The 14634-nt window shown below is 36.4% G+C and overlaps 1 protein-coding gene across 1 annotated transcript; it reads right to left on the bottom strand.

The window, feature by feature from the left end:
- Positions 1-5030: 5030 nt before the first annotated feature.
- On the bottom strand, positions 5031-14155 carry LOC127857304 (arylsulfatase B-like). The gene is made up of 7 exons (XM_052393712.1): positions 14119-14155; positions 12080-12102; positions 11222-11338; positions 7767-7889; positions 7205-7334; positions 6488-6641; positions 5031-5370 (listed from the first exon to the last, which is right to left on the bottom strand). The coding sequence occupies exons 1-7, from the start codon at positions 14153-14155 to the stop codon at positions 5031-5033; spliced, it is 924 nt and encodes a 307-aa protein (XP_052249672.1).
- Between the last annotated feature and the right edge of the window lie 479 nt (positions 14156-14634).

The following is a 14634-nucleotide window of genomic DNA, read 5'->3' as shown; positions in this document are numbered from 1 at the left end:
AATGCACCGCCCCCTGGTGCCAATGTTCCTCAACCAACTAAAACCATTTTAGAACTTCTCCAAGATATTTGGGCATTATATTATATAAATCATTGAGACAAAAGTTCTGACAAAGTTTCATGAAGATCTCACAATAAATGTGGCCTCTAGGGTGTTAACATGGTTTTATTATAGACTTATAAGGAAAAATGCCCCGCCCTCTGGCAGCCATGGTTCTCAACCGACTAGAACCATTTACGATCTCGTCCAATAAATCATAAGGACAAAAGTTCTTACCAAGTTTCATGAAGATCGGACAATAAATGTGGGCTCTACTTTGTTAACAAGGTTTTGCTATAGCCATTAAAGGAAAAATGCCCGCCCCCTGTCGGCCATGTTTTTTGACCAACCGGAACCATTTCCAAACTCGTCCAAGATATTATTAGGACAAATGTTCTGACCAAGTTTCATGAAATTCGGACAAAATTGTGGCCTCTAGAGTGTTAACAAAGTTTTTATATAGCCATATAAGGAAAAATGCCCCGCACATTGTCAGTCGTTTTTCAACCAACCGGAACCATTTTCGAACTCGCCCAAGATAACATTGGGACAAATGTTCTGACCAAGTTTCATGAAGATCGGACAATAATTGTTGCCTCAAGAGTGTTAACAAAGCAAATGTTGACGACGTACGACGCACGCCACACGATGGACTAAAGGTAATCACAAAAGCTCACCTTTGAGCACTTTGTGCTCAGAGGAGATGAAATGTAAACATACAAAACAAGTACGCTTTTAATTCCTGCCTTGGAAAGAGCTAGTATCGACGCGAAACGTCGAATTGCTTGTTAGTTCGTGTTTAACTTTTGTCGACACCCTCAAACTATACGTAACAACTTACAACATAAATGTACGATTGGTAAGTGTTAACAATTATTTATCTTTTGTTTCATGAATGTCAAAATCTGTAATGAAACGTTTCTTTAAATACCGTGACTGTGTTTTTGTCGGACAAAATCGCGGCGATTAGGCGATTTACATATGTAAGGGGTGTGTCGAAAATCGATTTCAGACTGTTTGATTGCGAATTTATCAGCTGCTGTGATTGATAGCTGCAGATTGCTCAATACTATCAAAGAATTTTTCATATTGACTTTATTAGCAAAATAAACGTATGCTATATACAAAAAAAATAGTTTCTTACAACTGTACCGTACCGTGCACAAAAAAATTACTATATTTCACGATTTTTTTAATAAGTATTTGCTTGTTGTATTTTTAATTCAATTAGATTTTTTTGTTAATGCTTTCTTTATTCAAACTCGCTTAAAACGGTGGTGGTGCATTGTTGATGACGAAAACATTATTATAATTAAATGCTGATAACCCAAGCACAAAAAGATTTTAACAACGAATGATAAGCTTTATAAAATTGTTGTTTCAGTCCTGTTAAAAAAAACATCAAAATAAGCGGACCAAAGTCTCAACTGATTGATTTGTATCGCTACGTAAATAAATGTGCCAATATGTATACGCTAATAGCCCCATTCCCCAAAGTTTGCAAGTTAAACTTTCTGAATAAAACAAAGCGAGTGTGCAAATAATCAAAACGTACAAAAAGTAATAGTTTATTGATTTAGTACTGTATTTATTGATGTGTAACTGATTATTGCTTCCCTTCGTTGATGAGGCATGTTGTTCTTAGTATGCCAGTGTTCGTTGGCAGTATGTCGCGCGCAAAAATGTAACGCGTATGATTTGTTCCATGAAAAAAGCTTAATTTAAGAACAAAGGTTCGGGTTAACCAGAACAAAAATGTAACCGGTTAACTGATTGTTTTAGTAGGTTAAGCAGCTAACCGGTTAACCTGTTTCATCCGTACCAAAGATTAATAAAATTGGTAGATATTTTATAACTCTAAAATCACATAATAAGCTACATAAAAAAAACAAAAAGTCATATCTTATCAAGTTCTTGTATTGCTAATAAAGGTTCAAACAAACTTTAAAAATATGTTGCTTTATTGCACTTTCAAAGTATTTCATTTTACAAAGAACCAAGTACACAACACACACAAGGTACTTTTGTACAACAAAAAATCTTACTCAAGACACTGGAATGTTTAAAGTTTTAAAACAATAATTTGGAACAATTGTAACCAATTATCAAGGCACATTAGTTTACTATATGACCAGTTGTCAAATGACATGCTAGAGCTCTGATTGCATGATATTCTAAATTAATGCTGTTTCTCCCTTTCTTGTAAACCTGACCATCACATCTAATAATGCACTTTCGATGAACAAATATACGTCAAAGATTAGTGTGTAAAAAGCTTACGCACTAGTTTTCTTCATACTTAATTCACTTTAAGAGCCGCAGGCTGGGAAAAGGGGCCTAATGCATGCGCTTTAAGTGTCATACCAAATTAGCCTGTGCAGTTTGCACGGGCTAATAAGGGACAACACTTTCTGTCTAAACTGGATTGACAATTAGATGACTTTCTTAAAAAGAAAAAATCGATAAAGCGGAAAACACACACCCTTGATTAGCCTGTGCTAACTGCATAAGTCATAGTAATATTTCAAGCTACCTGTAGTACAATCCTTATTTTGTAAAAAAAAGGAACAAATCTCCAGTTACAAATTAACCACAGTCAATAAGTATTTAAAAAAAAAAAGTTTTAGGACTTTTAAGTATTAAAGACTTTAACTGAAATAATTCACACTGATAAAAACGTTTTAAAGTTCCATGTTTACCATATTTATAAAAAATCTGAAAAGTCTGCCTGAACTTTATCATTTATAAGTAAAATTGCAATTTCCTTATCAAGCATTTTGAATATGGGCCAGGAGCCAAACGACAAAAAACTCATACATCATAAGTTTGATACAATACATTTTTTGAAATGTTGAATTGAGCAGCTCTCTAGAAAATACGGGTTAAACACATACATGTATGCGTAAAGTGACGTTCTACAGTGCAGTCCGCACAGTCTTATCAGGACAAAAGTTTCCTCCTAGACTGGCTTTTCGTTAAGAAACAACTTCTTTAAAACAAAAATTCAATAAAACCATAAAGTTATGTCACATATAAGCCTTTGCATACAGCACAGAACGACACTTTAAGCCTTTGCATACAGCACAGAACGACACTTTAAGCCTTTGCATACAGCACAGAACGACACTTTATTTACATGCATTAAGCCCTATTTTCCCAGAGCATGGCTAAATTGCTTACCACTAATATCTAGGATCAGTAAATGTCAGTATGCAATTCTATTCTCTGTCAATCATTTTCTTGCCACGAATTGCACAAAACTACAAAAAATAAAGGTCAATGTCTTGTTAGCTAATAACTCTTTCCAATTGAAATTATTCATACGACTTGTCATGAGATACCAAGTTTTTAAAAACTTGCATAAAAAGCTCTAGCTTTGAGTGTTGCAATTTAATCCAAGGTACTCATGCCCTGCCTTGCTATTTTGGGTTTTAATGCATATGCGTTAAGTTTCGTCCCAGATTAATCTGTAAAAGTCTAGGAAGACACTTTCAGCTAGAACTGGGTTTTCACTTATAATAAACTTCCTTTAAACATAAATTCCATTAAAGTCAGCCGTTGCGGATGATACTTAATGCATTAAGCCCGTTTATGTCATCTCTTATCAGCCGTTGCGGTTGATACTTTATGCATTAAGCCTGGTTCTCCCCGGTGGGGTTGATACTTTATGCATTAAGCCCGGTTCTCCCCGGTGGGGTTGATACTTTATGCATTAAGCCCGTTAATGTCATCTCTTATCAGCCGGTGGGGTTGATACTTTATGCATTAAGCCCGGTTATGTCCTCCCATATCAGCCGGTGGGGTTGATACTTTATGCATTAAGCCCGGTTATGTCATCCCTTATCAGCCGGTGGGGTTGATACTTTATGCATTAAGCCCGGTTCTACCCGGTGCGGTTGATACATTATGCATTAAGCCCGGTTCTCCCCGGTGCGGTTGATACATTATGAATTAAGCCCGGTTCTCTCAGAGTGCTGCTCAATTTCTTACCACTAACATTCATGAGCAGTAAATGTCAGTAATTAATTGTATTCCCCATCAATAATTATCATGCAATGAGTTTTAGAAATATAAAAAAACAAAGGAAACAAAGGTCTTTGTGTTGTTAGCTTAGAACTTATTTGTAATTGAATTTTTTCAGATTTGTCATAAGACAGCTTATTAAAATAAACTTGCACAAGAAGCCCCATATTTGTGACTTATAACTTTATGCCAGGTCCTCAAGCCCTATTGTGATATTGCTTATTTTAATGAGTGTGTGTAAAGTTTTATCCCAAATAAGCCTGTGCAAACCACACAGGCTAATCGGGGATCACACTTTCCAATTTACCTGTATTTTTGCTAAGAAGAGACTTCTTTTATACGAAAAATACCGTTCAAAACTTGCACAAGGGGTCACAGCATTGTGACTTACAACTTAACCCAAGGTACCCAAGCCCCATCGTGATATTTCGGATTCCCTGCTGGGTCTACAGGAGTGTTCAATGGGGGCACCATTGTGTCCTCGTACTGCATGAGGCGTGTTAGCAGCAGGACCACCAGGCCCTGGTTGCCAGCGGCAATGTTGTTGTACTCGCAGGGGTCAGAGGCAATGTGGAACAGACACGGGGACTGACGGGGGTCACAGTTAGTGGAGGCATTGAAAGGTTTCTGTTCACAGTCAATCTTTACAGGATTTCCGAAATGCCTGTATGACTGCAGAGTGGATTTAGCATTGGCTTTCTAACGGTGTGCATAGGTTTATGATATTTAACAAATTTCAAGATTTTATCATTGTTTTCTGCAACTAAGTCATCACTTCCCATATTGCCCAACTTAGAGTTAGCAAAGTATTGAGTATTTTTGTCAAAGGCACCGCGAGTATTTTTGTCAAAGGCACTGTTCTTGAAGGCTTCTCCACTAAAAACGTGCATCTGCTTATCCCTGGTAGCGAAATATTTAAATATGTCCGAGTTGTTGACATGAAGCTCCACAGTGTCTGAGGGGCTGGTCTAGGGAGGATACCAATCACTCCAGGCCATCCCGATATCGCCCACCACAATCTTGTAGTCCCCAACCCTCAGATCCATCTGACCTGTCCCGCTTGGGTCAATGTTATGGAGAATCTCTTGTCGGTTTCCGTGCTGGTTGTGGCTCAGTGACTGCCATTCGCTGGAACCGTCTAGGTTGGACATCTTGGTAGGGTCTCCACCGGCAGCCTCGTACAGGGTGGGCAACCAGTCGCAGACGTGCAGCATGTGATTGGAGACATAACCAGTCTGGTTAAGCAAGGGAGAGGCAATAAAACCAACGCCTCGAACCCCGCCCTCCCACTGGGTCGCCTTCACTCCCCTGCAAACAAATGAGCAGCGTTCTGGAAAAACTGAGCTTAATATATGTGGGCAAAGTGTCATCCCAGATTACTGTTTGTACAGGCTAATCAGGTACAACACTATCTGCTTAGACTAGACATTTGTATATAAGAGAATTTCTTTAAATGAAACATTTTTTTGAAGCGGAAAGTGTCGTCCCTCATTAGTCTGCACTGACTGCACAGGTTAATCTGAGACGACACTTTACTCACATGCATTAAGCTCAATTTTCTTGGAATGAGGTTCAATACACAAAATTAAACTCTAGTGGCACAAGCATTAGAGAAACTTTAAAATACGATGCGGTCCTATGAGCCTTTGTTTATGACAAGGAACCATTTCCTAACAGTTTGAAACAAAACAAATGGGCCGTGCTCTGTGAAAAGAGGGTTTAATGCATGACTGCACAGCCTAATCTGGGACGACACTTTACGCACATGAATTAAACCCCCTTTCCACAGAGGACAGCTCAAATTTAACAGCCAAGATATGCAAGTTACTGGGGTTACAGCCTTGGAAGGCAAACCTCTGGGATTTTAAACCTTGTATATTTTAGGGGCACGATGAAATGAAACAAGAACAAGTATCAACTACATCTATTCTTTCATTAAAAAGCTTTAGAGACATAGCATCATATAGTTAAATATTCAGATCATAAATATGCATTTTTAGGAAGAAAAAGAAATAATTTTTGTAAATAGCCAAATAAAACAGCTGTGTACATTAATGTTAGGCTTTAATAATATCACATTATAAATTGTTTAAAAGCAAATAAGCCAAAAAATATGAGTCAGCATTAAATACATGTACATGAAGTTAAGGTTGAAGTAAGTTTTATTTAATTAAGCAACATATAAACAATTTTCTTTCTCAAACACTTATTATATACAATTACATTAATATATATTTTCCTAGCCATTAATAAATGTGACCTACCAATATCACCAGGAACCTTTCAGTACCCGGTTTTGATAGGTCCCTGGTAAACTCCTAGACAGACTTACTTTTTATGAAATTCTGTTTGAAATACCACTTAATCAAAACAATTACTAAAAGAACACATAGTCCCCTGTACAAACAGATTTACAGTTAAGTACCTTAAAGGGAAATTGTTAGCTGCATTTGCATCAAATCCATTGGAGGGACCACCATTGTCGGTTGTGAACACTATGACAGTATTGTCGTACATCCCTCTAGCCTTCAGAGTGTTCACAACAGCCCCAACTGCATCATCAAATGCAGCCAGCATTTCTGTTTTAAAAATAAAACCGTACCTAAAGTGTCAGCAAGATTTTAATATTTATTTAAGTAATACAAGTTACATAAGGTTGGAACACTTTGTGTGAAAAGGGTCGCATTAGAAATCCATGTTTTGAGTTTCAAAAATCGGATCATAGGATATTAGATCTTATTTAATTTATTGCACAATAAAAACTACACAAAACACATTGGTCTATCTTCAAACAAAGGTAATGATGCCTTACAGAACTTTCAACATTCCTCTGTAATAATATCCTTTAGGTTGACATAATGCATAAAATATGAATTACAATCCCACATTAAATTATACATGCAATTTGTTAAACCCTTTAAAGTTCATTAAAATTTACATGAGGTATTCTCTGTGCAAATGGGACCTAATACACTTGCGTAGTAAAGTGTTGTCCCAGATTAGCATTTGGAGTCTTTTTAACTAGATTTTTGCTAAGAGACCTCCATTAAACAAAAAACACAAACCAATGTAGTTGGAACCTAGCATAAACATTTTAACACACAATAACTGACATATTTAAAACATAAAAGTGACTGATTACCTGCAAACAGTCTTCGGTGGTATAAATAACTATGTGGGAACTGGTCTACAAAGTGTTGAGGAGCCTGTAGTGGATCACCCTCTGTGTTACCGCTGTGAACGGCTTGATGAGGAAGGTACAGAAACTGGGGCTACAAAGAATAATAAGCATTTTACATTATTTAAAACGAAAGTATAAGATTAACGTATTAAATAGCACTCTTGTTTGCTTAGTTTTTCAGTTATACAATTGCTGTCATTTACCCATCTCACACCAGTGAAAGGTGGTTAACAAGCACATGACCTTCTCAGGTCATTATCTGACATATGCCCTGCTATGTGGTTGTGCTCGGGAATCAAACCTGCCATCTTTAGATTGTAGCCCAGTGCTCTACCGACGATGCACCCTGGTCCAGAACTTTGAACTACTATTACATTGTTCTGATCATGTAAAACATCAAGGCTACATTGTTTTTTATTTCACCTTTGTCAAGCAGATGAAATAAGCATATAATTTTGTGACTAAAAAATTAAAAAACACACTCTAAACAGATAGTTAAGATGCAGAATGTTTCCAAACACACTTCTGAAGTGTTGTGCTTGTTGATGATGTTGACTGCTTCCTGTGCAAAGAGATCGCTGGAGTAGAGGTTGATCTCGTTGCGTAGAAGGATCAGATTCCTGCGCCAGTCCAGACCCCAGTATTCCTGTTGAAGGAGAAAACCATTCATTGAATTAGCTATGTTAAAACCAATGCCAATTGTATGTGGTTTGATAATTATAATTTGGGAACTGAGCTTTTGTGATATTTCCCAAAACTATTTTTCAACATTGCCAAAATATCTTTAACAAAAATGTCAGCAAATTATATGAAAATCTTAAGAAAAATGTGACTTTAAGAATGTTCACAGTGTATCTTTATAGCCATATCAAGAAACTTGCACCCCCATGATGTCCATGTTTTAAATCAGAACCCAATCAAACAAGTGACCCGTATAGTGGGGCGAGTTTTGACCCCAGGGACATGATTTGAACAAACTTGTGGAAGGATGATACGTGGACAAATAACAAACAGACGAGCTGTAAGATTTTCGAAAATAAGATTTTCTAAACAATTATACATAAATGGAAAACAAGTTACTCCTGGGGTAGAGCCAATGTTGACTTAAGTGACATGCTTTGAACAAACTTGGCTTAGGACCACAATATTATGATAAAAGCTGAATACAAAACCTCTGTGCCATGTGGTAACAGAGATGTTTTAAGTTTTTACTATATACATCTAAGGTAAACAAGTAACCACCCGGCTGGGCCAGTTTTGACCCTAGGGGCATTATTGGAACAAACTGGGTAGAAAACCATTATGATACAAAACATCTGGGCTTTGCCATTTCAGAATAGAAGACTTTTGAATTCCAATAAATGTATATACAAATTAAGGAAACAAGATAGCCCCAGGAAGGGGCCATTGTAACCCTCAGGGATGAAAAGAACAAATTTGGTTACCAGAAATCAATTTGTATTACAGGCCAAATATTACACTTCTGAACCTTGTCATTTTAGAGACAAAGATTTTAAAGTAATTTTGTAATGTTTGTCTATGTAAAGTGTAACCCTTGGGGAGTGGACATTTTGTACTGAGGGGGCTTTACTTTTACATTTACTATGTAGAGGACGGAATGGACAAACGACAAATATTTAAGTATTCTAAAAGCTCCCTAAGTTGATCTTAAAGTATCAATTAACAGAGGTAGGTTTGCAAATGCCTTTAATAATTAATAACTATGACTCCATTGTGGCATTTTGGAATTTCCTCATTATTTTCTAGCCTGTACACTTTAGATATGCTTACATAAAACCACTCCATATTAGGATGTTCCAACACCATTTACGCATCAATAATTGATATCTAAAAATGAAGTAAAACAGGCCTGTTTTAATATTACTAGTTATTTACAGTATTGTATTATCTGGATCACTCACCAGCAATTTGTTTTGTAGGGAGCTTATTCTGACACCGACTGGAGAACATATGGGGGAATTGCACATGTTGTTCAATGGTTTATTGATTGTGGATTTGCCTATCAGTGATGAGAATATAGACAATCGGAAACGTGTCTTCATACCAACTACAAAACTAACAGGCCTTTTAACAACATGAAATGCATCCTTATTCTTACTACAAAACTAACAGGCCTTTTACTGCTCTCACAGTCTGACCTATGGACCCTTAGAAATGTAAAATAGGCCTAATTGTTACCTAAGTACTCCTAATATAAAAAAAACTAAACTGAAATCAAACATAGAACAAGTATTCCTCATGAACCTATGCAAACATATATTGATTCGGTATCAAAGTATACAATTGAATTATAAGTATTGCTCAAACATTATTGAATGGTTCAAACTGAAAATTGAATTCTTATATATTGAACATACAAAAAAGGAATAAGGATTTTCAAATGTTGATATTTCAGATGATGTGCATTTCCCAAATGAACTAAGACAATTCCTGTTCCATTCCCCACTTCCCCCTCCATCACTTCCCCAATACAAGAATATCAGTGAAACTAATGGATGCTCCCCGATGATGCGCTTTGTCAATTTATGTGTTAATAACCACCTAAAAAAATCTTTTATAGCCGGTGACCTTGACCCCAGTGACCTCAAACCTCATCAAAAGGTAGAGGCCCATGCAAGGTACCTACATGCCAGATATGAAAGAGATCGGTAAAATATTGAAGTTGCTATGAGAAACTGTTACAAAAGTGTGACGGAAAATAGCCTCAGTGACCTAGAGCCCAGTGACCTCAAACCTCATCAAAAAGTAGAGGTCCATGGAAGGTACCTACATGCCAAATATGAAAGGGATCGGTAAAGTAACAAAAGCATGACGGAAAATATATTATTAGTCTCAGTGATCTTGACCTTGACCCCAGTGACCTCAAACCTCATCAAAAGGTAGAGGTCCATGCAAGGTACCTACATGCCTAATATGAAAGAGATCGGTAAAGTATTGAAGGTGGTATGAGAAACTGTAACAAAAGTTTGACGGAAAAATCTATTATTAGCCTTGGTTACCTTGACCCCATTGACCCCATTGTCAAGGTACCTACATGCCAAATATGAAAGAGATCGGGAAAGTATTGAAGGTGCTATGAGAAACTGTAACAAAAGTGTGACGGAAATCTATTATTAGCCTCGGTGACCTTGACCTTGAACCCAGTGACCTCAAACCTCATCAAAAGGTAGAGGTCCATGCAAGGTACCTACATGTCAAAAATGAAAGAGATCGGTAAGTATTGAAGGCCCTATGAGAAACTGTATCAAAAGAGTGACGGAAAATCAATTATTAGCCTCGTTGACCTTGACCTTGAACCCAGTTACCTCAAACTTCATCAAAAGGTAAAGGTCCATGCAAGGTACCTACATGCCAAATATGAAAGAGATCGGTAAAGTAATGAAGGTGCTATGAGAAACTGTAACAAAAGCGTGACAGAAAAACTATTATTAGCCTCGGTGACCTTGACCTTGAACCCAGTGACCTCAAACCTCATCAAAAGGTAGAGGTCAATGCAAGGTACCTACATGCCAAATATGAAAGAGATCGGTAAAGTATTGAAGGCGCACAAAAGTGTGACGGAAGTAAGGAAGTAAGGAAGTAAGGACAAACTGGCAACTATATGCGCCGCAGAAATTTGATTTCGGGGAGCATAAAAAAGCTCTTAAAAAGACCTGACTATAATCCTACATTGAGACATGTTTTGGGAAAACGGGGCTTAATGCATGTGCATTAAGTGTTGTCTCAGATTAGCCTGCGCTTTCAAAAAAGGCTAATCAGGGACCACACTTTCCACTTGTATGATTTTTGTTTTGTTTCTATGAAGTTCTTTTAAAGCAAAAAAAAATACAGTTTAGACGGAAAGTGTCGTCCCTGATTAGCCTGTGCAGACAGCACAAGCTGATCTGGGATGACTCTAACGCACATTAATTAGCATCATGTTTCCCAAAGCATGGCTCAATCAAGTTGACAACCTACAGGCTCTGCCGCGTAAGTGTGATCAAAGTAGTCCTTACAGCCCTGGTAGTACCCATAGTGGGACTCAAACCCGCGCAGGGTGGGCAGGTATTGATCCGCAAACATTCCCAGGTGCCACTGAAATAGCTCTAGGCCATACGGCTATCTGAAATTTCTCTTAATATGGTGCAGCGACATATGTATATATAATTTCCATTTATAAAATAATAGTCTTAATTGAAATATTAATTGACCTTCCGGGCCCGTATTCACCAAACAATTCTTAGACTAAAGTCTAAGTATAATGAAAATTCTTTAAATAAGAGTATTCAATAATTTCTTTAATCTTGAGTCAAACTTGGCATTAACAACTTCTATCTACATCATTAACCTTATAGAACATTTTGTTAATGGCATAATCACCAGTGGTAGTCAGTATATATTCATACGCTGGACGCATTTTTCTTGGTTCTAAGTCTATTCTTTGTTCTTAAGTCTAAGAATGGGTTGGTGAATACGGGCCCTGACAATACTTCATTGAGAGTCCGTCAGAAAGCTAAGAATTGAATGCTTTTGAAAGACCTGTCATGATCAAACATTAGTATATTCTCACTTTTGTTTGGAGGACCTCCTATTATGGTGGCATACTTATACTACTGTTAAGTAGGCATACATATAAAGTCCATTGTGTAACATGTATTAGCAATTAACACATCACTGTTTTTGTGTTTATAAGCTAGAATAATACATATTGATGTACAGCTAGCAGACATCTAACATGATTTAATTTCAATACATCAAAATTCAGAATTTTAATTATCAAATAAACAATTATTTATTTTTAAACCAGTGGCATTGCTTAATAAGGATATGGATTACCTCCTTTTCTTGTTCATTGGCATCTGGGTACAGAAGAGCAGAAGTATGTGAAAAGCAAAAATTATGCATAGACCCACGGAGAAAACAATCAGTTCACCTTCCCTATTCACCACCTTGTAAAGTACTGATAGTTATTATGTCAATTGATACGTAATTTTTAAATTTCTCATGGTAATAAACACTGAGGCCGCCGCTAAAACGACCTTTTTATGTTCCATGACTTTTATTGCCAAACAGATGGTTACCAATGTATCCATTTATTTCTAAATTAGTATTTTGTCTTGAATGAGCCCATGTTTCTGTTAGTAGTATTAAATCGTATTTTTTAATACATTTTTGAAAGCCTTCATCATTATTTTTTCTTACTAGACCGTTTACATTCCAATAATAATAGCGAACCCGACCAACTATCTAAGAAAACGAAATGTATTTTTCAAGAGAATATTTTTATAATAAGTTTGAAGCTACCTTATGAAAAACTGATTATCCTTCAATTTATGAACCACTTTGTTATTTGAAAAACACGTTCTTGTTGTTTCATGAAAATGCAAATGTATTCTATAAATTCATCAGCATTTGCTTGGATTTGTTGAAACCGCAAACCAATTTATTGCTTAATATGTTTCTAAGCACGGAAAACGTATAAAAGATGCACAATAATGATGAAAAAATGCAAAGAGCTTATGCAAATGTGATTGCATTGTTATTTAAATGAAGATTATTAATTATTATTTAATGTTATTAAAATTGAGCGACGTGAACGCACTGGCACAGATGAGAAAGAGAAGGATGTAGATTTATTAAGATTTAAATGAACGCGCGTGAATTGTAACATCCTGAAGTTACCATTTGGAAAGAGAGTATTATGATTGAGTTGACGTTTGATAGATGGTCTTGGCTTTTCTAAGAAGACTTAACGCGATGGTGTTATTTGTTTGACACTTATTTTGCAACAGAAAATCAACAACAACAACAACAAACAACAACATTTACTCGGCAGTAAAGATTAAATAAGCTCATAGCCTACATTATATATGCATTATAAAATTTATAAGTAATGGTAGAAGATAGAAATTGGACGATAGTGTTATGAACTGATTCACATGGCTAGTTATGAAAGGAAAACATAACTGCATCTGATATTGCAACTGCACATCTTATATTTACTAATTACATACAAGACATACATGTACTATTATAAGCATTTTCACAACTATTTGGAGAAAAAAAAACATTTGTGAATACGAATGTTGTATATGGGTGTGTCTGAAATAACAATGTTAATTTTTTTATAAAATTACTTTAAACATTTAATAAATTACGTAATGCACAGTTTCATCATATTATAATACAATTTTTTGTGTGAATGTTATAAGATATATTCAACAACAACAACAACGCAGCGTATCGAGACACTTATAACACTTCATACTTAACTTTATATCGAGGTGTTGAAAGAATTCACCAAGCAACGATTCGCAATCCCGCAATCAAATTATTTCAGTCCATAAAAAACTACCCAAACAATAACATTATTTTTGTTTAAACAACAAACTCCTGATTTGAAAATTGGAAAATGCCATTTTCAAAGGTTAGATTTTTTCCCAATTCACAAAAAATGGAAAAAGTTTCCCATGAATTGTTTTTCCATTACTCAATATAAGTGTTGACAGCGATCAGACGTGTTTTTCTTTGCCCTCGTAGATACAAGCTAAAATCTGTAATTTTCAAATCAATTTCGGTAGTTAGCACTATCGCAGGATGTGATTAGGATATGTGTTTGCTTGAAACTGTGTGGAACTTAAACTAACATTTAAAAATAAATGATGATAAATAAATGATGTTGGCAGGTTTTCTGCGAATGTATCATATTTTCGTGGTTTTAATATATGTTAAGATCGTGACAGTGTTAGTGAACATAACATATATCAGTCTGATCTCGAATCCAAGCCATGAGATTATCTGCCTATCCTGCCAATAGTACCCGCAAGGGGGTTCCGGCAGTATTAAAAGATAGATAGATTATCTTCACAAATTACCTTTACGAATTGACCCTTTGAAAACTGCCGGAGGCATTATTATATAACCTATCGACCGTGGGAATGATAATTGGGACAACTATGTAGTGTGTGCATTGGATGAGTGGCAATTTATAAGTAAACTCTCAACTCTCTACCGATGGCCAGGTGTCATGGGTAAATCGGGTAAAAAACGCTCCAAGGAAGAGGCGTCGCCGAATTTTGTCAACGACCACCCCGATAAAGTACTTAAAATGGCAACCAATACGCCACCGGCCAGCAATCCAACAACAACAACACCGCCACCTTATGGCACCCCCATGGCGCTAGAAACATTTATGCCACCCCATCTCCATTATCTTACCCAGCAGAGTCCTGCCCAATTTGCTTACATGTACGCACCAGCCTCGCCACAAAATGTCAGCCAAGCTCACACTGCTACGCCAATGGACGCAGATATGTACAATACAATTCTCAGTAAATTGAATAGTATAGAAGCTACCAAACAGCAAATGCAAACAAAATTATTAAAATTAG

This window comes from Dreissena polymorpha, chromosome 14, assembly GCF_020536995.1.
Source record: "Dreissena polymorpha isolate Duluth1 chromosome 14, UMN_Dpol_1.0, whole genome shotgun sequence".
NCBI classification, from domain to species: Eukaryota; Metazoa; Mollusca; class Bivalvia; order Myida; family Dreissenidae; genus Dreissena; species Dreissena polymorpha.
Note: the sequence above shows the minus strand (reverse complement) of the source record. Positions and strands in the feature narration are given on the sequence as shown.